The 22,014-nt window shown below is 53.3% G+C and overlaps 4 protein-coding genes across 4 annotated transcripts; 1 reads left to right on the forward strand and 3 right to left on the reverse strand.

Annotated features, from left to right (window-relative positions):
* Positions 1–4,712: 4,712 nt before the first annotated feature.
* On the reverse strand, positions 4,713–8,052 carry PHYSODRAFT_258254 (hypothetical protein; the record flags this gene model as incomplete). Its single annotated transcript, XM_009516908.1, has 6 exons — positions 4,713–5,210; positions 5,277–5,463; positions 5,546–6,257; positions 6,339–7,445; positions 7,551–7,853; positions 8,028–8,052. The coding sequence occupies 6 exons, from the start codon at positions 8,050–8,052 to the stop codon at positions 4,713–4,715; spliced, it is 2,832 nt and encodes a 943-aa protein (XP_009515203.1).
* A 2,365-nt stretch (positions 8,053–10,417) lies between these two features.
* PHYSODRAFT_258177 (hypothetical protein) lies at positions 10,418–11,068 on the reverse strand (the record flags this gene model as incomplete). Its single annotated transcript, XM_009516909.1, is given in 3 exon segments — positions 10,418–10,618; positions 10,638–10,749; positions 11,061–11,068. The coding sequence occupies 3 exon segments, from the start codon at positions 11,066–11,068 to the stop codon at positions 10,418–10,420; spliced, it is 321 nt and encodes a 106-aa protein (XP_009515204.1).
* An 853-nt stretch (positions 11,069–11,921) lies between these two features.
* On the forward strand, positions 11,922–12,988 carry PHYSODRAFT_474251 (hypothetical protein; the record flags this gene model as incomplete). The annotated part of the gene is made up of 3 exons (XM_009516910.1): positions 11,922–12,154; positions 12,225–12,541; positions 12,771–12,988. 3 exons carry the CDS (start codon positions 11,922–11,924, stop codon positions 12,986–12,988), a joined length of 768 nt encoding a protein of 255 aa, XP_009515205.1.
* A 6,516-nt stretch (positions 12,989–19,504) lies between these two features.
* On the reverse strand, positions 19,505–21,895 carry PHYSODRAFT_472060 (putative hydrolase; the record flags this gene model as incomplete). Its single annotated transcript, XM_009516911.1, has 3 exons — positions 19,505–20,465; positions 20,532–20,593; positions 20,636–21,895. 3 exons carry the CDS (start codon positions 21,893–21,895, stop codon positions 19,505–19,507), a joined length of 2,283 nt encoding a protein of 760 aa, XP_009515206.1.
* Positions 21,896–22,014: the final 119 nt, after the last annotated feature.

Genomic DNA, 22,014 nt, shown 5'->3' on the forward strand with positions numbered 1-22,014 from the left:
TGCATGAGTCCTGAAGATGATACGGCCGCTGAAACCCAGTGTTTACAGGTTGAAGTTGGCAGTGATTCTCAGGGTCAGCGGGGCGACGAAGGTGATTCTCTGGGATTCGATGTGGATGACGACGATTCTCAGGGTGCTGTTGAAGATTACTGGGATATCCCGATCTCAGTGATGCCGGGAACTCCGTTGGAGAAGCTGAAGCGGGAATATGAGCGCTGCATGCGGCGTTCGACAAAGGACCTCGACTACAAACCTGCGGTCTTCATACGTGAAGGAAGTGAGTTGCTCTCTCAGTTGCGTGACCAGTTGGTTATGCTTCCTGAGGTGCGTGACTTGACCCCTGAGTGCAAGATCGAGGAGGCAGATGTTGGAGTCCCTGGGAAAACGACGCCCGAGATGGAAGACCAAGTGAGGCGAATTCTGGAATATCATCGGAAGATCTTCTTGGGAGACGGCAATGCAGCTCCCCCACCTGCACATGGAGTGGTTTGTGACCTGGATGTAGGCGACGTTAAACCTGTTGCCCAGCGTCCAAGGTCCATTGCACCACACCTGTGGACCAAGGTGTATGAACTTCTGAAGATGTTTCTGGAGAACGGGCTGATCGAGACTTCTGCGTCCCCCTGGGCATCTCCAATCGTGATCGTCTTCAAGAAGAATGGCGTCAACATCCGGATGTGTATCGACTATCGCGTGGTGAATGACTTCATCAAACTCTCACACTATCCGCTGCCGCTTATTGATGATCTTTGATTGGCTTTGAGTCGGCGATGTGGTTTATGAGCTTGGACATGGCGAGTGGTTTCTGGGCTATCAAGATGACCGAGAGAGCCAAGTTGATCTCTGCGTTCGTCTGTCCGTATGGGCATTACTAGTGGGTCAGGATGCCGTTTGGCCTCATGAACGCGCCGCTGATCTACCAGGCAGTTCTCAATAACTGTCTGTGGGGATTTCTGCGGCTTTCCCCTGAGGAAGAAGCTGAGGTCGACCAAGATGTCTTGGACTTCTTGGGGTTGAACTCTGGGGAACCCAGAGTTTCAGGTGAAAATGCACCGCGACTTTCAGTGTTGACGGATGAGATGACTGTTTTTCAGCGTAACATCCCGGCTCCCTCTCAGATGGGCCCTGTCCTGGGTCGAAGCTCGTATATCGACGACATCGCCCACGGTGCGCCTACTTGGGAGCAGCTGTGCCAGAATCTGAACGCGCTGCTCTTCCGACTACGTTACTGGAATATCTCTGTGAGTCTTCCCAAGAGCGAATTTGGAAGTTGTCCATTCCGTACCTCTCTCACAAGAATAGTGCTGAGGGCACCCTAAAATCGCGAAGGGGGTCCAAGACTTGCCGTTCCCGACGACACTGAAAGGCGTCCAGAGTTTCATGGGGAGTCTGAATTACTAGAACAAGTTCATTGAAGATCTACCCGTGATCGCGGCCGTCCTGTACGAGCTGGCTGAGGAACAAGTGAAATTCAGGAGAGATCTGTCGAGAGCCCAGGAAGCCTTTGAAATCCTGAAGCACAAGATTGTTTCGACTCCGTTACTCAGACATCCTGATCGTTCAAGGCCCTTCGTGATCATTCCCCACGCGAACCCGTGGGCAACATCCGCTGTGTTGGGCCAGGAGTACGACGGGATTGTGCATCCGATTCGATACACAGGTCGCATCCTGAATGACGCGGAGCTGCGGTATCACATTGCGGAGAAAGAGGTGATTGCGATCCTGAGACTCCTGGAGGTGTTTCGCACTCTGGTTGAAGGCAGCCCTAAGATCGTTGTCTACACGCGATACTCTGTGTTGAAGTGGTTGCTGGCTTCGCAGTCGGCAGACGGTCGAACAGTGAAGTGGGGTCTGAAGTTGTCCCACTGGAACCTAGAGATACGCAGAGTTCAACGGGATGAAGACGGCTTGGCTGCAATTCTCGGTGCGGTTATTACCCCCAGAGAACACTTGGATGAGATCGCTGAAAACCTGATCCCAGCCAAGGGGCGCGTCAAACCTCCAGTGCCTATCAGCATGGAAATGCTGGAAGCGGATTATGAGGGGTGTATTCTGAGTTTCGATGGCGCCGCTAAGACTTCCATGCGACAAGGGAGTTGCGGCTGCATTCTATGGCATGTCCCCGGGTGGGAAATCCTGGATGCCCAGGGATTCATCCTGGAGGGCGTGAATGACGCTGCGTATCATGGACTTCTGAAGGGACTCACTCTGGCGATTGAGCGTGGAATTCAGGATATCGTTGTGGTTGGGGACTCCAGGATTGCCATCCAGCAAGCCCAGGGTCTCATCAACTGCAATCAGCCAAATCTCCAGAGGAAGCTGGCCGAGTATGAAGTGCTGAAGACGAAGTTCAAGTCTGTGCGGCTGGTGCATGTCAAGCGAGAGTTCAACCAGGCAGCAGACTACCTGACGTCTAAGACCCTCGCGCTTGGCGAATCCTGGAAGGTGGAGGACGCTGATGAACGAACACATCTGCAGTTAGTGTCCAAGATTCACGAGAAGTTGGTAAAGCCGAAGGTGTTATTGAACGTTGGAATTCAGGGGAGTGATTCTCAGGGTGTCGAAACTCTGGGTATCCCTGGACCTGAGTGCGCTCCGTTGCCTGTGGCGGCCAGAGTGTTTGCAGTAATGACTCGAGCGCGAACTCAGGAGATTGGAGCCCAAAGCGAACCCATGGGATCTCTGGAATACCAGGCTGAACGCTGGCGACGCATCAAAGTGCACCAGGACAAAGATGATCACCTGCTGCAACTCAAGGATTTCCTGAAGGGCGACACGACGGAGCTGTCGCACGCTCAAGCCAGGATACTCGCGAAGGTCGCTGATGATTTCGTGTTGGATTCCAGAGAAGTCCTGTACCGCTTGAGTCGGTCTACCAGAGATCGACCCCGAGACATGCTTGACGAACTCAGACTCGTGGTGCCGAAGACTATGCAGCCGGATATCCTGCATTACGCTCACAAAGATTTTCAGGGTGGGCACCAGGGGATCACGAGGACGTACGAGAATCTGCGCTCTGAGTTCTACTGGCACGGCATGTACGCTGACGTGGAAGTTTTCGTCAAAGAGTGTGTGGATTGCGCCAGCGGCAAGGGGCGCCCTCAGAATCCAGGGCCTTCCCCTGGGAACATCGAACCGAGGCGCCCTTTTGAAGTTGTGTCCATGGATTTCGTGACGCATTTGCCTAAGTCGGACCGTGGGAACACGTTCCTGCTGCTTTTTCAGGATGCGTTCTCAGGATTCGTCATGTGTAAACCCATGAGTTCCACCACGGCTCAAGATGTCGCTGAAGTGTACGAAGAGCAGGTCTTCAGGAGATTCGGCGCGAGCTCGATGCTGAAGCATGATCAAGACCCCAGGTTTATGAGCGAGGTGTTCACGCGCTTCCGTGAACTTCTGAGTAGCAAGCCACTCTGGCGTATCGCCCCCAGGCGAACGGACAACAGGAGCGGTCGGTGCAGACTGTCGTGCGCAGCATTCGAGCGTACATTGCTGAGGCGGACCAGAGTGACTGGGACGACCATGCTGAGCGCCTGATGTTTGCCCTGAATACATCGTTCGATGCTACTCGTCTGGACACTCCGTTTTTTTCTGGTGCACGGCTGGGACGCACGCGGCACGGTGTCTGCAATGTTAGGACCCAGGTCCTCGAGTATCCAGAAGCGCACTGTGTACGAGTGGCGCAGGAAGCTACAGCGTGACTACAGTTATGCACAAGCTTGCGCTGAGGATCTTCAGAAGAAGGCCAGGCGCGCGCGCTCTGCCGAACAAACCAGGAAGTGGAGAGAGCTGTCCGAACGACTGAAGGCAGGATTCGCAGCTGGTGATGCTGTGTGGCTGTATATACCCAAAGTGCAGCCCGGGCTGAGCCGCAAACTAGCTCACATGTGGCATGGCCCCTTCAGAATTCAGGAAATCCATGACAACTTCCGCGTGAAACTTAGGGTCGAGAACACAGGATATCGCGTGAATCCCTGGGTACACGTAAGCCGTTTGAAACCCAGAGCACCATTCCCGAAGCGGCCCACTGTGGAGATCGACGTGGATGAGGATGATGAATTTGATGCGGCGCTGTTGCCTGAAGATAGCTGGGAGCCCGACACTGCAAACGATGAGTATGAAGTTGAGCGAATCCTGGATTTGCAATGGACTAAACGGACTCGGACAGCGAGACGAATTCGTGAGTACCTTGTGAAGTGGAAGGGGTATGACGAGACTGAGTGGCTGCCTGTGTCGAAGCTCAACTGTGGTGCCCTGCTCTACGAATTCAATCAAGGCGCAAGAGCGCGAGCCCGTTTCCAGGCCATGCAGGCTGGAGATGATCACCCAGGAGTCTAGCACTCTGGGGTGACACTGACCCAGAGTTACATGTGATATTCAGGGGAAACCCAGAGTGACAATGGGATACTCTGGGGAAAATCGACGGAATGTGTGAATATTGGAGACGGTGAACGTGATTTGATTTGATTTGATTATGGAGATGGTGATACTGCTGAGGCTTTGGCATTGTGTGAGAAGGAAGATGAAGGCGGCAAGCTTTACAAGGACATGGAGACAGTAAACGAAGTTGGATGACCCAGGGAACAAGTCAGCAAATGATGAATTCCTGGGGGAAACACTGAGATCGAGATAAAATCCTGGGTATTATGGAAAGTTACGCTACGACATGTGAAATTCAGGTGGTTCTCAGGATTTGAAGGCGACCTTGACTCTCACGAGTGCTTGAGAGACAGCGGGTTGAGCCTGCGGATAGCCAGGGGCTTGATGTGGCGCTTGGTGTCGTTCGGCACGTATTGGAGCCACTTATCGCCGTCAGCCGCCGTGTTCCATTGGACTCGAGCGGGCTCACGAATGTCCAACGTCGCTAGCTTGACGTCTAAGTCCTTGCACTTAGCTCCCCCGAGTTTCTTGGCCCTGGGATCCTCCCAAATCCAGTAGCAGCACTTGTCCGGGAACTTCCAGAGACCCGGTTCGTGCCACAACGACGGGATGAACCCAGGGGTGTTGCGCGAGCGCTCGACGAGCGTCTTGTACACTCTGCGTAGCGCGTTTCGACGCGACTTCCGCTGAGATTCCATGGTGGCGTCTGCTTGTTCATCAGTCGGAATAGGCACCCAGTGCCGGCGCTCCCAGATTGCCTGTGCGTGCTTGTGCATGACGTCCACGACGTCCTCCATCAGTTTGAGCGCTTTCGCGGAGAGCAGCTCTCGCTAATGGAAGTAGAATACTCGGAAGCGACCCTGAAGCTTAGTCTCCCAGGGTTCAGAATCCAGGACTTCTTGGTATGCCTCACGGTCCCAGCGCTCGTGAACAACGTCGTACGAATACTTGTGGATCTCGTATTCTGGGAACCCAGGAGTCTGGCAAGACGCACTCTTGGTCGAGCTTGGGTATTGCACAAGAACCCCATAGATGCGCCAGGAAGTCTCGTTGTCCTCAGGGTCTTCGGCCGCCACCAACTCACTGGAAGTGAGCTCCGAGTATGATTTCCGCGCGAGCGCCGACGGATGCTTGGAGCGTGATGTAGCCTTGGACCCCTGAGTACCACCAGAACGAAGTGTCTTTCTTGTTTCCTGTGCGACGCTTTTTCTTCGACTTCGAGTCGGATCCCTGAGGTTTCTTGCTTGATTCAGAACGGGGGCGCTTAGCAGGAGGCTTGACTTCCAGGGGTTCTTCTACCTCATTGTCGTCCTCTGCGTCGTCGTCGTCCTCTGCATCCTCGATGTCCTCCAGAGTTTCAGGGGCGACCTTCCCCTCCTCCTCCTCAGAGCTCCCGCTAGAGGCGCTCTCCTCAGGTCCCTGGGCGGGAGCCTGGTTGTCCGGTCGTTCTCGATGTCGTCCACAGTCCTCATCAGGGTACACCATGTGGTCATCGAGGTTCCCCCAGGGTGGTGGCACATCACCGCGTCGAAGGCACCTGTCCAGACGTTCATCCGCCATTTCGTAATAAGCCTCAGGGACGTACTTACTCCAGGGGGTCTTGTCAAGGCGACGCCAGTACATCATGCCCACGAGCATCTTGATCAGCTGCGGCTGTCGGAAGTGCCCGTGAGCTACGCGGTCGCTGCCAATCCACTCCATGGCAGAATCGTATCTGAGCCCCGTGAGGATAGCTTGGCGCACGTCCGGACGAACCTCTTTCCAGACAACGCCCCCAGGGAGCATCGAATGGGCAGCTTCCTTGGAAACCACCGTCTTCTCACCGGCGCGACGCACAGAGTCGCGGCCTGGTTGGTGATCCTTGGGGCGACGCTGAACTTTGTGAGGCTTAGGGTGCGCTGACTGCTGTGGCGACTCGCCCGGCGCCTTGGAATCCCGTGATTTTCAGGAGCCTTGACCTTTCTTGGAACCCTGAGACTTATTGGAATCCTGAGTTTCGCCCCCGGTCTTCGGACCGCTGCGAGGCTTGCTGCCAGGACCCGTGAGATCCAGAATTTCAGGACGACCGGACGATCCAGACCCCGAAGACGGAGGCATACATGTGCTTTTCTCTGGGTACGGGGCCACCGCAGCCTTGCGCTTGTCCATGGCCGTGATGTTGACGACAGTGTCCCAGGATTCAGGAGGCTTCGAGTTCTTGATGCAGAGCTTGAAGAGGTCGTGGAGGCACTCCCAATTACCCGTGAAGGATGTGTGCTCTTGCAGGAAGTCGGAGAACTTCCAGGGGTCCACGGTGGGAGACTCAAGACGCGATTTCAGGATTCGCACTTGTGCCTCAGAGTCGGCAAGGCGCGCCTTGAGTTGCGTCTTCTCGGACTCCAGAGAATCAATCTCGTCTTGGTACCGCGTCTTCTGCTCGTCCAGCGCGACTTTGTACTTGGACTCAGCATCATCCACCTTACCCAGGGCCTCTTGGACCTCCAGGAACCAGTAGTCGCACGTGAATTTCCAGGCGCGCTTCAGTTCGTTGTACTTGCGTCGCGTGTCGACTACTTCCTGAGTGGCGGTGAAACCCTGCTGAGAGTCAGCCAGAGAACGAATGTTTCGGTAGGCCCCGAGGACTCGACGCAGGTAACCAGTCATCTTGAACACGCGCTCAGCGAGCCTTGTGCTGTTGAAGTGACGCAGGAGTGAGGCCATCTCGCGTCGAATACCGATGGAATTCAGGGTGTTGTCCAACTCGAATGCGGAAAGAGGCGAACGACGTGGACACAGGACGTCGATCCCAGCGTTGGAGCCACAGACTTCCTTCAACCCCTGAAGATCCTCGTCGGAGAGCTCCTCGAAGCCGATCAGCGTAGACGCGCTGCCGTAGCCTTCCATGGCGAATGCACCCGCGCGAATGTCGTTCACGATCCCTGGGACTCCCACGAGATACGCGTTGGTCTTGAGATCCGGCGGGGTTGGCAGTTTCCAATGCGATGGGCGCTCAGGGAGTACGAAGTCGGGGACATCGACCTCCTCCTGCCGAAGCATGCCTGCGAAGATGAGCCCCCTGACGTCCTCTAGCGTCGCGTGGTGTGGCGTCTTGAATTCAGGGGCGCCCTCCATGTTCACGTCCTAAGCCGCGCCGCCTGCGTCTGGAGCCTTGGACTCTGAGTTCGCGTCACCAGTTTCCTGGGTTGCAGCGTCAGCCGAGGCGTTGCCGTCGGCCTCGCGCATGTCCGCGTCTGAGGTCTTGCCGGTGGCGCTGAAGAAGGAGACGCGCTTGGTCGCGCCCGTCTTGGTGCTGCCCGTCGAAGTGGCGCCGGACGCTGAGTTACCCGTCTGGCCGCTGCTGTCGCCTGCTGGCGCGGTGCTCGCAGGGGCGTCGCCGGTGCGCTGCTGCGTCGGAGGTGGCGCGCTGCCGGGGGGCGCCGTGCCTTGAGCTGGCGCCGTCGCTTGCTTGCCGCGCTCTCCACCATGTTGACGATCTGTGAAATGGCGATGTGACCGCGCATTGCCCGTTGGAGTTTTTTGCGTTTGAGAGGAGAACCTTGAAGATAGGTCCTGACCAACCGTTGCGGAGACAGGGTGCCGCCAAAGTGAATGAAACCCTGGGAGTCGACAGAGTGCAAAGGCCGTATCGAAGTCGACGGTGGATGGACCTGTGTGTTTTTGTGGCCTGGCCATGGTTCACCAGTTCGGAGCGATTCCCTCTTTGATGGACCCGGACCAGGAGGGGCGGTTGACACGAGGCGGTCCCCAGAAAATTGCCGACGATGTGCCGTCACCTCTGTGACTTGGAGTTTGTATCGGATGCTGATTGGTGGATGCCTTGGATACGGCGTGGCTGTACCCGTGTGACATGGATGGCGACTGTGGGAGAGAAGTGATTTCTCGGGATGAATCCAGCGCCTGACCGCAGATGGGCCCAACTGGCTGGAAGTGTGAATCCTGGGAGTGCACGCCCAGGATTTCAGAGAACATTCAGTCCAGCCGCGGACTTTCCCTTACGATGAGTGCCTAAAGTCTGGCGGAAAGTGTCTCTGGAGAGTGTATCCAAGAGTACACCTCATCTTGCTGTGGCTCAGAGTGCCCCAGAGGATCAAATTACCCTGAGAATCAACCCACTACTACCATGATCATGCGCAGGAGGCCGCTAAACCGCTAAAAGTGTGGCTTTGTGGAGATACACGTGAGTCTGCAATGCAGCAGACTTGTTACCCAGAGTGCCGCACAGAAACCCAGAGTGCCGCACAGAAACCCAGAGTGCCGCACGATGACCCAGAGTTCACCTCCCTGAGTGCAGGTGACCCAGAGTTCCAAAGATGATTATGTTTAGACCATAAATCCAGACTCTCCATACTGAACTTAAGTGTCTCCCAAGCCAACATCCAAGAATCCCCACAGTTCCCCAAGATTCCTCAGAATTCCCAGGATTTCAGAAGATGACCCTGAGTGTCACCTGGTTTTCAGGGACTTGAGTCAGTTCGAAACCAGTCTGCAATCAAAGCGATGCGTGACCTTGAAGAACCGTTGTGGATGCGCAGACTGGATACTTTCAAGGAGTCGAGAGGGAGTCCTGCACCATACTAAACCAAGTCTAAGGACCCACAATTGGCACTTTCGACGCCGTGCGACAATAGATTCGCAAGTTTGGACTGCTGAACCCAAGGTATACTCAAGATAAGACATTTGACCCCAAGCATAGTGAACAGAAGATATTTGCCCGAAGAAGAGAGAGAGAGAGAGAGAGAGAGAGAGAGAGAGAGAGAGAGAGAAGTAGCTGATAAAAACCAAACAGAGTTCCTTTTACCCTGTACTGCGCAAGTGACTTCGGCCAAGCCTGCCGACGGAAATCCGGAGGACCCGAGACTACGACCGCGGGACGCTAAGGACACATCAACGGCGAAGAACAGCCGTCTGTGTGGACTCCATCAACTCAAGTCCAGTTAGGTGGGGACCATCGACGGCCTTGAGCTTCCTGGAGTGATCCATCTATTCCATATCCTAGTTGGGTCACTTGCTGTGCTCGTGGTAGCCCATTTCATATTATTCCAGAGGGTATTCTGGGGTGCTAGGTAGTCGCCTCCAGGATTGTGTATTGACTGCTTGTGTGAAGGGAAGGTAACTGATAGTGATTGTATTTCCCTCCTTTATTGGAGGTGGTGCGCGTTTGTGTGAGTCTCAGGGGAGCTAGGCCCCTGGATTTCAGACTCGAGTGAGCCTAGTGTGTGAGTGACCCACCGTCCAAGGGTCCAAAAGAATAAGTGACGGCTAGTTGTAGTGTTTGTATACTCTGTATTTGTTGGTTTTATCGAGCTAGGAGGGCATTTGGGTAAGGTGTCTTCTGAGTACCAAGTCCCAGAGTTGACTGAAATCCTGGACCCTGAATTCGTGATATTCTGGGTTTCAGGGGATCTGATTCTCTGGGTTTGCCTTTTGGTGTGGAGGTGCGTTCTGAAGTAGACGTGCGCTCCCGCACTTTTTCGAGGCTACATTTACAACCGGTGGAGTGCCGTTCCGTCGAAGACAAACGAGCCGACAGGGATTACACAAGGTACCCACGCCAACCAAGGAGTGTGATCCTCAGGGTTTAAAGCTTTGCGGCTGCGAATCTCTGGGTCAATCTTCTTGCTGTTGACTCTCAAGTCGATTCTCTGGGTCTACACCCTGGGGAACAGTCTTGGGCTGCGCTATACGAACCCCCCTGGGCGACAAAGGTTTCATCGGCCTCGCCTCAATTTCCTGCCCGCGGCAGTATTCAAAATTCCATATTACTCCCCCCCTCAATCGGAAACATGACAAGCGTCGACTGGGACCAGCTAGCGAGAAAAGTTAGCGAGATCAAGAGCAATACCGGTCGCGAGCAGTGTATTACGGCCGCTTCATTGTCTGAGTCATTGCCAGCAAGGTCAATCTCGGGGCCCCTGCGTTCGCAGCGAGGCTAGGGAGCGTTGGTGTATCAACACCTGTGGGCCACCGCAAAGCACCCGGGACTTACGCCCCTATATATTAACCTCAGTACAACAAGCAGCAGTTCGTTCTCGTCCTGCTACTCGCCCTCGCCATTCTGCGGCTTGTTCTCGACCACCAGTTCGTTCTCGTCCGACCGCTTGGCGTCGTCCGTCAGCACCTCATCATTCTGCTGCAGCTCGTCGTCGTCCATCTGCAGCTCGTCATCGTCCGACATCTCGTCCTCATGCGTGAGCTCGTTCTCGCCGGACAGCTCGTCCCCGCCCGGCAGCTCGTTCGTCTAACAACTCGTCATCGACCAACAGCAACTCGTCGTCGTTCACCAGGGCGTCAGCGTCCGCCAGTTCGTCTTCGTCGGACAGCACGTCGCGCGCTGCTGCAATGGCTGCTGGCGCCCCCACTTGCTCTCGTCTGGGTAAATATCCGCTATAGCTAGCCCGGAGATCCTTTGTGTGCGGTTGTCCGCATCGTTGCCACTTGGGGTTGTCGTTGCGGCTTGGGATCTATAACCACCGCCGCGTTCAGCACTCCAGCGTCCCCATTGCTCACCGTCTGGCATGACCACACCGCTACCTGTTACAAAATTAATGATGTACGCTATCTGATGACCGTAGTTGAGGACAGAGCAAAGCGTACCGGACTGTGGCGTGCCCGTCAAAGCGTTGAGGACGCTTTAAAACGTTCATTGCATGCGCTGACAGCATCAACGTGCCGCAACACACGGCGACATTCAGGGATCCCGATAAAGTAATTGCATGAAAAATAATTGCCGTAAATATACTGAAATTATTGCTTATCACAGATGCTGGAATGTCCCTCAATAATTTATGTAGGTTTCCCTGAGCCGATATTAATTTTCTGAAAAAGTATAATTTACTCTGGTCCATTCATCAGCTCTTGGCTAGTTTTGCTACGCCCCGAAGAGCTCATTCTGCCTTTTACAATGTTCACCAACCGACAAGTCGCCACTTTCTACTTCCAGCAAGTGCTGGAAACCCAAGACGAGTCTGTGGCCGAGTACTTCCGGTGCCGGTGCTCTTGCGTGCGCCAGCAAGCCCCGCGAACGGGGTGACAGTAACCTCGTGTCGCACGTTCGCAGCCAGCACCCCGCCTTCGAAGAAGTCATGCGCCGCAGAGACGGGGACGCTCGTGGATCCGCCAGCGCAGTTTAAACCTGTTCGGTTGGCTGCGCTGGACGGTTATGTGCGGTCAACCACTGCATTCCTGCGAAAATCCTGAAACTAGAAGGTAAATTATGCTATTTCAAGGGGTATTTAATGATAGTATTCTAATATCTTGTGTGGACAATGTCCTACCGCAGGTACTCGAACCTCGACCCCATTGGAGAGGAGCAGCTCCTGGATGGAATGCAGCACGTGAAGGCAAGCATGCGGCGGGAGCTCCTGGGGCACTTTGGGCTGAAGCCGGACGGCTGGTCGCACAACTCGGAGCACTACTTGGCGGTGTTCGTGTGCTACGAGCTGGGCGGCCAGCCGCGATGCCAACTGATAGCCATGGCGCCGCTGGTCCAAGAGCCTGGCCAAAACCTCTCTGCGGAAAGTCATGTTGAGTTTCTTCGGACCATGTTGGCTCGAGACTATGGTAAGACCATTGAAAACTGTCTCTTCCTGGTTGGAGACAATTGCTCCACCAATAGGCGCCTCGCCACCTTGCTTGGTGTGCCACTCGTGGGCTGCGCCAGTCATCGCCTGAATTTAGCGGCCCAAAACCTGCTAGAAGACTTCAAGGACGAGCTGGACCAAGTCAAGAAACTGATGATCAAGTTGAAGGGTTTAAACCAATCAGCGAAGCTGCGGTACGTTTTTCAGCCAATCATATTAACTTGTAGTGAATCTGACAAAAATTGGTTTTAATATTTGCAATAGGTTTAAGACGAAATTGCGACCGGTATTGAGCCAGGCGACGCGCTGGAGCTCTACGCTTTGCATGGTTAACCGCTATATGAAACTGCTGGAATTCATTCAGGACGACGACGATTTGGCCGAGTATCTTCCGCCCCCGTCCGCAAACCGCACCCTCCGCAAGCTCCTTGAAGACCTGAAGAAGATCGAGTCGGTGAGCAAGGAGCTGCAGTCGGAGTCGGTCTCGATCGCCGACGTACGTTGCTATTTCGACGCACTCATAGCGCTGTGGCCAGGCTTCGCTACGTATCTCGGTAAGATTTATTGCTTCTACACTGGGGGTTATCATATACTGACTCAATATGTTATTGCACTGGTGATATATAGGCCCTCGTGCTGCAATTGTGCATACCCCTCACTTTGAGGCTGGTTGCGTCAAGGTCTAGCGCGACAAAGTGGCCGAGCTGACACGATCGGAGAAGACGGTGCTCAGTCGCTTCGTCATCCGGGAGGCCGCTGGACAGCCGGCCGCTACTGCTGACGATGCTACGAGGTCGTTTGTCGAGCAAGTCAAGAAAAGACGCAAGACGACGGCCCCAAGGACGGTCTACACGCTTCTGCAGGCGATTCCGCCCACCTCGAACACAGTGGAGCGTTTCTTTAGTGTGGCTAAGGCCACCCTCGGACTACAACTCCACCTCCTCCAGCCGGCTACACTGGAGATGGTTTTGTTCCTTCGTGTGAACAATGCGTTGTGGGACGCGAACGCTGTCAACGCCTGCTGCTAGAGTAGTTGTTATAGGCGCCATTACTTTTCTACTGCTGTTGCAATAGTTTACGTCTGCTTCACGCTTCCACTACTAAACAATTCATGTGTGGGTTCGAATCTTATCAGTCAAAAATACAATACTCGGGATCCCTGGCGACATTGCGGGGTCGGCGACGAGGACAACTAAGCTGGGCTGCTGTCATCGCAAACGGCGTAAGCAGAGCAGTAACTGATTGGCCGGTTTGTTCTTCCTTCTTTGCTACCATTGGCAAATATCTACTTATTATCAACTCCTGCCAATGTCCTGTAAAATGATTGTTAGACGGATTTTACTAAAAACCGTCTAACAATTAATATTAATGGTAAAACACTTGGTCTGATTGGATAAAAAGAATGTGGTTTACTTCAAATGATTGGTTGATGTAGTGCATCAGCATGCGAATTGCGGATAAGCTTACCTTGTGATGCCCTTTGAGAAAAGGCGTCTAAGCGCTCGTTTCGACATGCTTGTATTTCAACTAATACAGCCCACGGATGGAGAAGCACCAGCAATCCATTTCTGTGAGTTACAGGTACTTCGCTCGAACTATGTAGGCTTTGTCTCAGTTGTCACTGCTCTCATTTGCACTTCAGGGTAAATAGAGGGGGTTCCCAGTGTCCCTGTGGGTAAGACCCACGAAGATCAAGCGTTCCACTGAGGGTTCGGGTCTCGCCCTGAGTGATTCCGATACAAAAGCCACGTAAGTCTATTTCCGACCCCCGACTACCTCCATCACTACATCCCCTGGAACCCCTAAGTCACGGGTGCGGTTTTTCAACTATCTACTTTATAGTTTTGAAATAGCCACATGTGGTTATTTTCGACGCAAAAAGTACTGTGCCTTTCACTTATTCTGCCGTGATAATTCTGGCATAATTCTAATCCTTCTCGGCTCTAATTATGCCCTGAGTTAGCTAATTCCCATGTTAATTCCGGGTCGTCCCACCGCGGTCGAATTAAGAGTGGCGATGGTGAGGCTGGGTTTAGGCGGAATCAGCTAATCCAATCTGAGTAAGACAGAAACAGAGCGATTGGCGGTTTGCTACCCGCCAATCCATGCCATTCTGCTCGTATCTTCGTCGATTGGCACGCAAATGCTGATCGCTTGAGTTAGGGGAAGCACTCACAATCATAGGCGGAATTAACACTAAATAAGCGTTGCTCGTCCTTTTATGGATCTAATTCCGCCTGATTTAACAGCTCAACCGCCAAAATAGGTGAAAGGCACAATACCTAGTTCACAATTAAAATGACTACCCCAAATAAGTTTTCGACTACCTACTTTTCAGTTTTCCTGGGTTTTCGACCGCGTGCTACGCACGCGGATCTTAAACCACAGGAAGCGTTCTAGCTTGAACATTAAGTCGCCTTGCCATTATAACTACACCCTGATCCCTAAAAAAACCTTTACCCTTGGGGCACAAAACCCTAGACCCCCCCCTCTAGGGGGGACCACCTCGCTTCGCTCGGCAGTCGGCAGGACCCGCCTGCGGCGGGCGTTGGTGCTATCGTTCTCATTTAAGCCCCCCTAATGGAACTCCCGATTAACTGCAACTGCATCCCCTCAAACCGCCGCCTCACCACGACCTCAGGAAGGGAAACCGATCAACTAGGAATAATTTAGGGTAACTCACTTAGAGCATCTCCAGCGGTTGGTCTCAAACACGGTTTTATCCTAAAAGTATTGCCGCTTGCAAATACTTTGTCCTCTAAAATATACCTCTAAAATAGACCACGCCTGTCTCTTACTATGAGTGGACACGAGATAGGCGAGGGCTGTTTTAGCTTTGTGCTTTGGTGAAGACCGCTTTTATGCCCAGAAACTCGGTTTGGCCCGTCTAGAATGGCATTTCTGCGTTTACAAGTCGTAGAAAAGCGTTTTGGTCGAGAAAACAGAGCCCCAAGCTCGGATCTTAGACCTTACTGGCGAGATATATAAATGAGACCTAGGTCTTAATTAAGAGCTGGCTGCATTAAAATCGAGATTATTAACGAGATAATAAGCTTGCGTTGGCCAAAATATCTGCAAACGGCAATAACGCTGTTAAGACTTGGCCGAGACTTACGGCTTCCCCCAGAAGGTCCTATTGCAGGTTTTAACTTCACCGGGACCTATAGATTGGCTTTCGAGTTTTAACCCCCCCCCCGCACTCGCGGGGGTTTTCGGGTCCTGGCTGCGACCAATATACTACTTGTTAAAGCTGTATACAACTTGTTAAGGAGATGCGTATTTGGCTTAAGTATTGCCTGCTATAAGTACGATGTACTTTCCTGAACAGCTGGAAAGTTGCTGATTGTAGTTGCACTGCCATGCACATACATGTTGTCAAATCCACCTACGGTGGCCCTTGCCCAGCCAACAGGGGGTATATCCTACATCATGACTAGGCCTTTTTATCGGGACCGCGCAAAACACAGACAAAATTTCCAGACTATGTAAAATGCAATGATTGATTGCAAATCAAAGTGTGCATAATCTTCGCTATTCTACCCAGCGATATGCAAACGGTCCTGCCTAGCTCACAGCCACTTTGTCCGATCGCGGAGCCAGCGCTGTCACATCGTCCTGACGCTCACCCTCTTCCTCGTCGCGGACTGTGTCATCTTCATAGTTGCTTTCTTCTCCTGGTCTACCTACTTCCTAGCACCAGTGGTGAGCCATGTTCCACTTCACGCACCAGTTCATACGAATGTCTAGTTACGGAATGTTCTTCTCTGTATCGTTGGCAAGCTGAAGCACCACCTCAACCTGTCAGACGTAACTGCGGACTGTAACGAATGTACGCTATCAAACGCACCACCGCGCGGTCACAGCACATTGAGGAAGCTCTGAACATTTTTTTCTACAGCGCAGACGATGAGAGCAACTAACCATGTGAGCGCAATTCTTTCCAAGTGCGCTTACCCACAGCTCGGCAACGCGTTCATCTCCAGAGTATACCGTGTTGTATATACAACGGAAGTAATGATAAATACGAAGTACAATAAGTGATGTTTGACTTAGCGTATCAACAACTGAGCAGAGTCCTGGTATGTTCCAACAGTGTACAATATACAATTAGAAGACTGTGTGGATAATGCCTCATGAATGTATAGACTGTGTGATTGAAATATTTTCGTGTGATTATGTAGAGCCCGACACCTTTTTGGCACCGCTGACGCTACTCGCTAGCACCGACCCGAAAATGGTGCCCTAGGGCGAGCACAGGCGACCACGGCCTTCCCTCCAGCCTTCTTACGCCCTTTCGCATACAGGTAGCAGTATCCGGTCCGGCGCTGACGAAGCTAGCTATATGTAAACCATAAGTCACTTCATAACATGATGATATCATACATGCGGCACGGAATGCACGTACCAATGTTCCACGCCACCACTCAACGCTCAGCGCGTCCAAATACGTCGTGTGTCTGTCACCACTTGAGTACGCCTGGCAGCAATGCTCTGCCAGCGCCGGAGATGTAGCAGTAGTCTTCCTCATGCACCCCGCGGCGGAAGACAGATGCTGGAAGTGGCGTGGAAGTTGATGTTGCATGCACAGAGGCTCTGCAAAAAAAACGCCACCAGTTAGTTACCAACAGTATTTGTGTGGTGCTCTAGAGCAAACACACCGGCATCACACGGCTACACTATTACCTTCAGTCGTACATGTCCCCCCTATAGGTCTCGCGTCGCGCCGACGGCTCCCCTTTTCACCCACGGACTCATAGTTGATAACCCCGCCAGAAATCGTATCTGCGTATATGTACACCACAACACACACCATAACATGTTGTATATCGTACATGTGGCAGAGTAATGTACCTACCAATGTTCAGCCCGGACACCCAAGCTTTTAGCGAGCTGTTAGCCTTCTTGCGTCTCGTATGTGTGACCACCGAGTGGCTCATGTCCAGCGGAGAGGTAAGAGCAGGAAAATCATGCTGACCGGGCGACGGGCACTAGCGCTGCGGGAAAAGCTAGGGAGCACCGAAAGCGGAGCACCGGAGCAGAGAAAGCCCAGCCATACGGTGGCAGTAACACCGCATGAATGATTTGACTTCAACTTGACTGACTTAAGACCTTAATGCTCAGTGCGAGGTAGTTACGGATGCGCACTCCTCCGCCCAGATCTATGGGATTCTTAGCGGATATAGATATCGATAATTTTAGATTTGGAGGCAACCAACGCCTTGGACTTAGAATGCATCTTCGCGCACCTCGCCACAACATAAACCACTTCATCTTGTCGCTACCACTACCACTGGAAGCCATGGCTACAGGCGTGCCGCGAACCGACCCTCCGCCACTGCTAGAAGCCATGGCTACAGACGCGCCGCGAACGTTTATCCTCGATCCTCCACCCCCGCTCGAATATCCGCCTGAAAGAGACGCAGAGGCTGCTATTCATGCGTGGACCCGCACTCACGGGTACAATGTCTCTCGAGTGAAGCAAGAGAAGAACGCCAACGGAGAAGTTCGCTATCGACAGTTCGAGTGTGATCAATCCGGTAAACCCAAGAACACAAGAAAGATTGACCCTGCCGATCGAAAGCGACCTATGGTTCGCTCCAAGAGGTCGCAGTGCAAAATGCGCATCAGTATCGTTGCGGTTGATGCTTCCAAAACGACGGGACCCTGGCGAATAAGGCACACTCGAGATGGGAGCCGGTCTCACAATCATCCCGCCACTGACGACGTCCGAATTCACGTTGCCCATCGCCAGCGCGAAGCAAAAAACAAGAAGGGCAACCAGTCCATGTCCGCCAACGAGCTCATCGCACTGCAAACCATGGCTGGTGTCTTCAATGGCCAAATGTTTGCAACGATGCTTCTCAACGACGAGTCAACTTTAGTGATCCCTAAGGATATTTCGAACGCCAAAGCCGCTGCTCGTACGGCGTTGCTCGAGGCAAAGACCAGCAACGAGGCGCTGTTCGAGCTGCTGCGCAAAAAAGAGTTTCATTTCTCCTACGAGGTCGACCCCGACACGAACCGACTTCGCTACTTGATGTGGGCCCATCCGGCTACCATCAAGTTGGCCCGCAACTTTATGGATCTGTTGATAGTCGACTGTACCTACAAGACGAATCGATACCGCATGCCGTTGTTCAACGCAATCATACTGACAGGGATGAATACTATATTGCCATTCGCGCAAGTCTGGCTGCCAGGCGAAGCTGAACCAGATTTCAACTGGGCTTTTACTAAGTAAAGGGAGCTCATGGAAGAGACTTCCGCAGTGGACGACGACGAACCCAACATAACCCCCACCGAGTCGGATACGGCATGCACAGTACACGCCGCGAGCCTTCCAGCTTTGAAATCATTGAGCAAAACCTAGCAGCCGCAACAAGCACCCCAGCGCAACTTTCGTCCATCCAAGCCCTTCTCGACTGTGATGACACCGAGTTCCAGCAGGTATTCTGCCCACCCCGTACGTGGGGTTATGCCGGACTACGAGCACTAGGCGAATAACCGCTTCTACATTTGAAGTGCACTTTGATTTACATTCTAAAATATATGTATCTTCATCTCGATCTTGTGTTGAAGTCAAATCATTCATGTGGTGTTACTGCCACCGTATGCCTGGGCTTTCTCTGCTCCGGTGCTCCGCTTTCGGTGCTCCCTAGCTTTTCCCTAGCGCTGCGATGCCTCGAGTCTGTCGCTCTATCAGCTCGGCTTCACCTACAACGTTTCTCAGTCAGTCACCTGCCAGACATACGCGGCGCTTACGGCAAGCCCCACCCCCCTGTCATCATGCACCTGTTGTTATCTTTCCAGACGCACTTGGAATGCTTGCCTTTTCGCTGCGAGCCTCGCGACGTCGACGTTTGCTATCCGTTTCTTTTTCTCGACTGAACGGAGGGGGGCGTTTTGCCGCCACTAATTTGCAGTCTGGTCGCAAATCTCAGCAATCAATCAGCGCCTCCCGCTGGGGCTGGCTTTGTAATTTTTGATCGTTTTCTGCAAATATTTTCACCTACACCTGTGCACGCCATGCATAATTCGGCGAGATGTACTTTTTCATAACATGTAGTCATATACAACGTATGAGTGCGGGGGGGTTAAAATAAGACCACAATCTTAATTCCACCCATACAAAACTGAAGAGTCGCCGTATTTAAAAGGTTGCACCAAGACTGAGTCAAATTTTCACATGCGGGAATGGACTTATAACGCTCGCTGTAGAACTCACCGCTGGAAGTAAGTCCGTCTGCGCGGGTCTCAACTGTAAAATTGTGGTCTCAAAGACCCTGTTACGTCTTAGGATAAGACCCACCGCTGGATATGCTCTTAGACGTCAAAGTGCCAGCTTCCCTTTCAGCAGGCTCCGAAATAAGTGCCTAAATATACACCACCAATTACCTGGGGCCTTCTTCAGGGAAAATAGTCCACCCAAGACACCGGTGGAGAAAATTGGGAAGCCATTTTAACTTTGTTTTAAATGTGATGACGTCTACGTTGCTTAACGGAATACGTACACCCGTGGTGTGGTCAAGTACTCGACGCCAACGCTACAGTGCTAATCCCAGAACGCAGCTCAAAAGTGTAGCCCACCATGCCATCTCTGACATAGACGCAAAAGAGCTGGTACTGTCACCGACGGTAGCGGAGGCTGCCGCCAGTGTGAAGTTTGCACAGAGCTCGTTCGTGATACCAGCGTCATTGTACACGTCGCAGTCGGTGTCAGGATGGATTGCCACGACAAATTCGCCGTTTTCCGCTACCCGATTGAGGCCGCTTCCGATTTGAGGCTTGTACACGCTCCAGTCGTCGGCTGTAAGCGTAAACATGGCGGTTGTGGAGGCTCCTGCCTCGAGCTCGATCTTTTCAAACTTCCGCAGCATCTTGACTTCAGGAACTGAGATGGCGCGGTACGGCTGGATCATGAACAGCATAACAGTCTCCTTGCCAGCCCTCGTGCCGTTATTTGTCACCTTCACCGATACTGTGACCGTGTCATCATTGCTGGTGATCTTGTTCGTGCTGAGCTTCAAGTCCGAGTACGAAAAATTCGTGTAGCTCAGTCCAGCGCCAAAGTCCCATTGCATTTCGCAGGCACTGTAGCTGCACTGGGTGTCGACTCGATGACGGTACGGGATCATGATGTGGCCAGAGTACTTCGGGTACGTGATTGGCAACCTTCCGCTCGGGTTTACCTCGCCAAACAGGATCTCCGCCATGGCTTGTCCTCCTTGTTCGCATGGCAGACCGCCCCACACGACGGCACTTACCGAGTCAGGTAGTGAACCTAGCAGTCTTGGACGACCTTCGAACAGGATTAGCACGACTTCAGTACCCGTGTTGGCGAGGGCCTGGACGTACTCGAGCTGACCCGAGGGCAGCGTCAGCTCATCGATATCACCCCACTTTTCAGCGTAGGGTGCTTCACCGATGGCAACGATAACCACGTCAGCGTCACTGGCGTATCCTGTCGCTGTTGAGAGATCTTCGTCCGAGTATGTTCCGTCCACGCTGAGTCCGTTGAAATACGTAACCGAGTCGCTGCCGATCAAGTTTTCAATACCCTGCCGCACCGACGTGCCATGCGCAAAATAATCGTTGCCGGAGGTTCCTTGCCAATAAATACTCCAGCCTCCGCACTGGTAGCCGATGTCGTCGACAGAGAAACCCGTCAGGAACACCGAAGTGCCGTTTGCGAGGGGCAGAAGATTGTCATCGTTTTTCAGCAGCACGATAGACTCCCTCGCGAGATTCAGCGCCTCCTCCAAGTCGTCGTTATTTCCAACGAGATCAACGTTATCTTCGCCGGGGACTGGGGTGTCATAGAGGCCCATTTCAAGCTTCATCTTGATGATTCGTTTGGCTGAAGAGCGCAGTCGGTCCTCGTAGTCGGCGTTGCTGGACAGCACGGATTTGACTTGGTCAATAAAGTCCGTGCTGTATGGCACCATGCTCATATCGAGTGAAGTGTTGGCGACCACGAGTTCAACCGCATCTTGCTGCGTGCGCACCACTCGGTGCCAACTCTGGAGGTTGTTTACCTCGCCCCAGTCGGTGACAACGACGCCATCGAAGCCCAGATCATCACGCAGTAGGTTGTTCAGGATCTTGGTGCTGGAGATCACCGGGGCGCCGTTCACCGAGATGTAGTTTTCCATCGTGGACATGGCGCCGTGCTCGATGCCAGCCTTGAACGACGGTACGTGGTAGTTCAGCAGGTCGTAGTCTGAGATGGTGGTCCCTTCTCGGTCGACACCCGTCGCCGTCTGCGAGTACCCGATAAAGTGCTTCATGCACGCTCCGTTCTGGCTGTTGTTCTGCACTCCTTGGATGTAGGCGGCACCCAGCACCGACGCCAAGTACGGGTCTTCGCCGAAGGTCTCGTACGTGCGAGTCCACAAGGGGTTGTACGAGATGTCGAGAATCGGTCCCAACACCCACGTGATCCCCGCTGCAGCCGTATCACGTGCGGTCACGAAGCCCATCTTCCGCGCCAAGTCGGGGTTGAAGCTGGCGCCTGCATTGATCTGCTGCGGGAACATCACAGCCTGGTCCACATACTGCGCGCCATGCACCGAGTCGAGCCCGTACACCATCGGGTGTCCGCCGTTTTCGTCCATGTGGTACGTCTGGATCTCCTTGATCGTGTTCCGCCACCCGGTGGCGTTCCATCCAGCGAAGGGCGAGTTCAAGTAGGAGCCAACGCCCAGCTTGGCGTACTGCCGCACGAGGGTCTCGTTCACCGAGTGGTCGCTGTTGAGCACCATGCTGATGTCGAGCTGGCACATTTGGCCGATGACTAGGTCCGTCGAGAAGCCATCCACGATGGTTTGCGCCTGCGCGTCCAAGCTGTCGCTGCCGCTGGCAGAGGATCCACTTGAGCTGGCGAGCGCGGGCTGCAGCAGCGTCAACGCCGCAGCGAGAAGCCAATTCTTGATCATCGAGACGTCCGAGCGGGTATTTTCCGGGAGGAAAATCGAGAAATGATGAAGGTCATTGCTCGACTGGCCGGCCGCACTGGTCCGGTGTGCATCGCACATCGCCAATGCTTTGTTGTGGC

The sequence above is a fragment of the Phytophthora sojae genome (genome assembly GCF_000149755.1).
Source record: "Phytophthora sojae unplaced genomic scaffold PHYSOscaffold_1, whole genome shotgun sequence".
Lineage (NCBI taxonomy): Eukaryota > Oomycota > Peronosporomycetes > Peronosporales > Peronosporaceae > Phytophthora > Phytophthora sojae.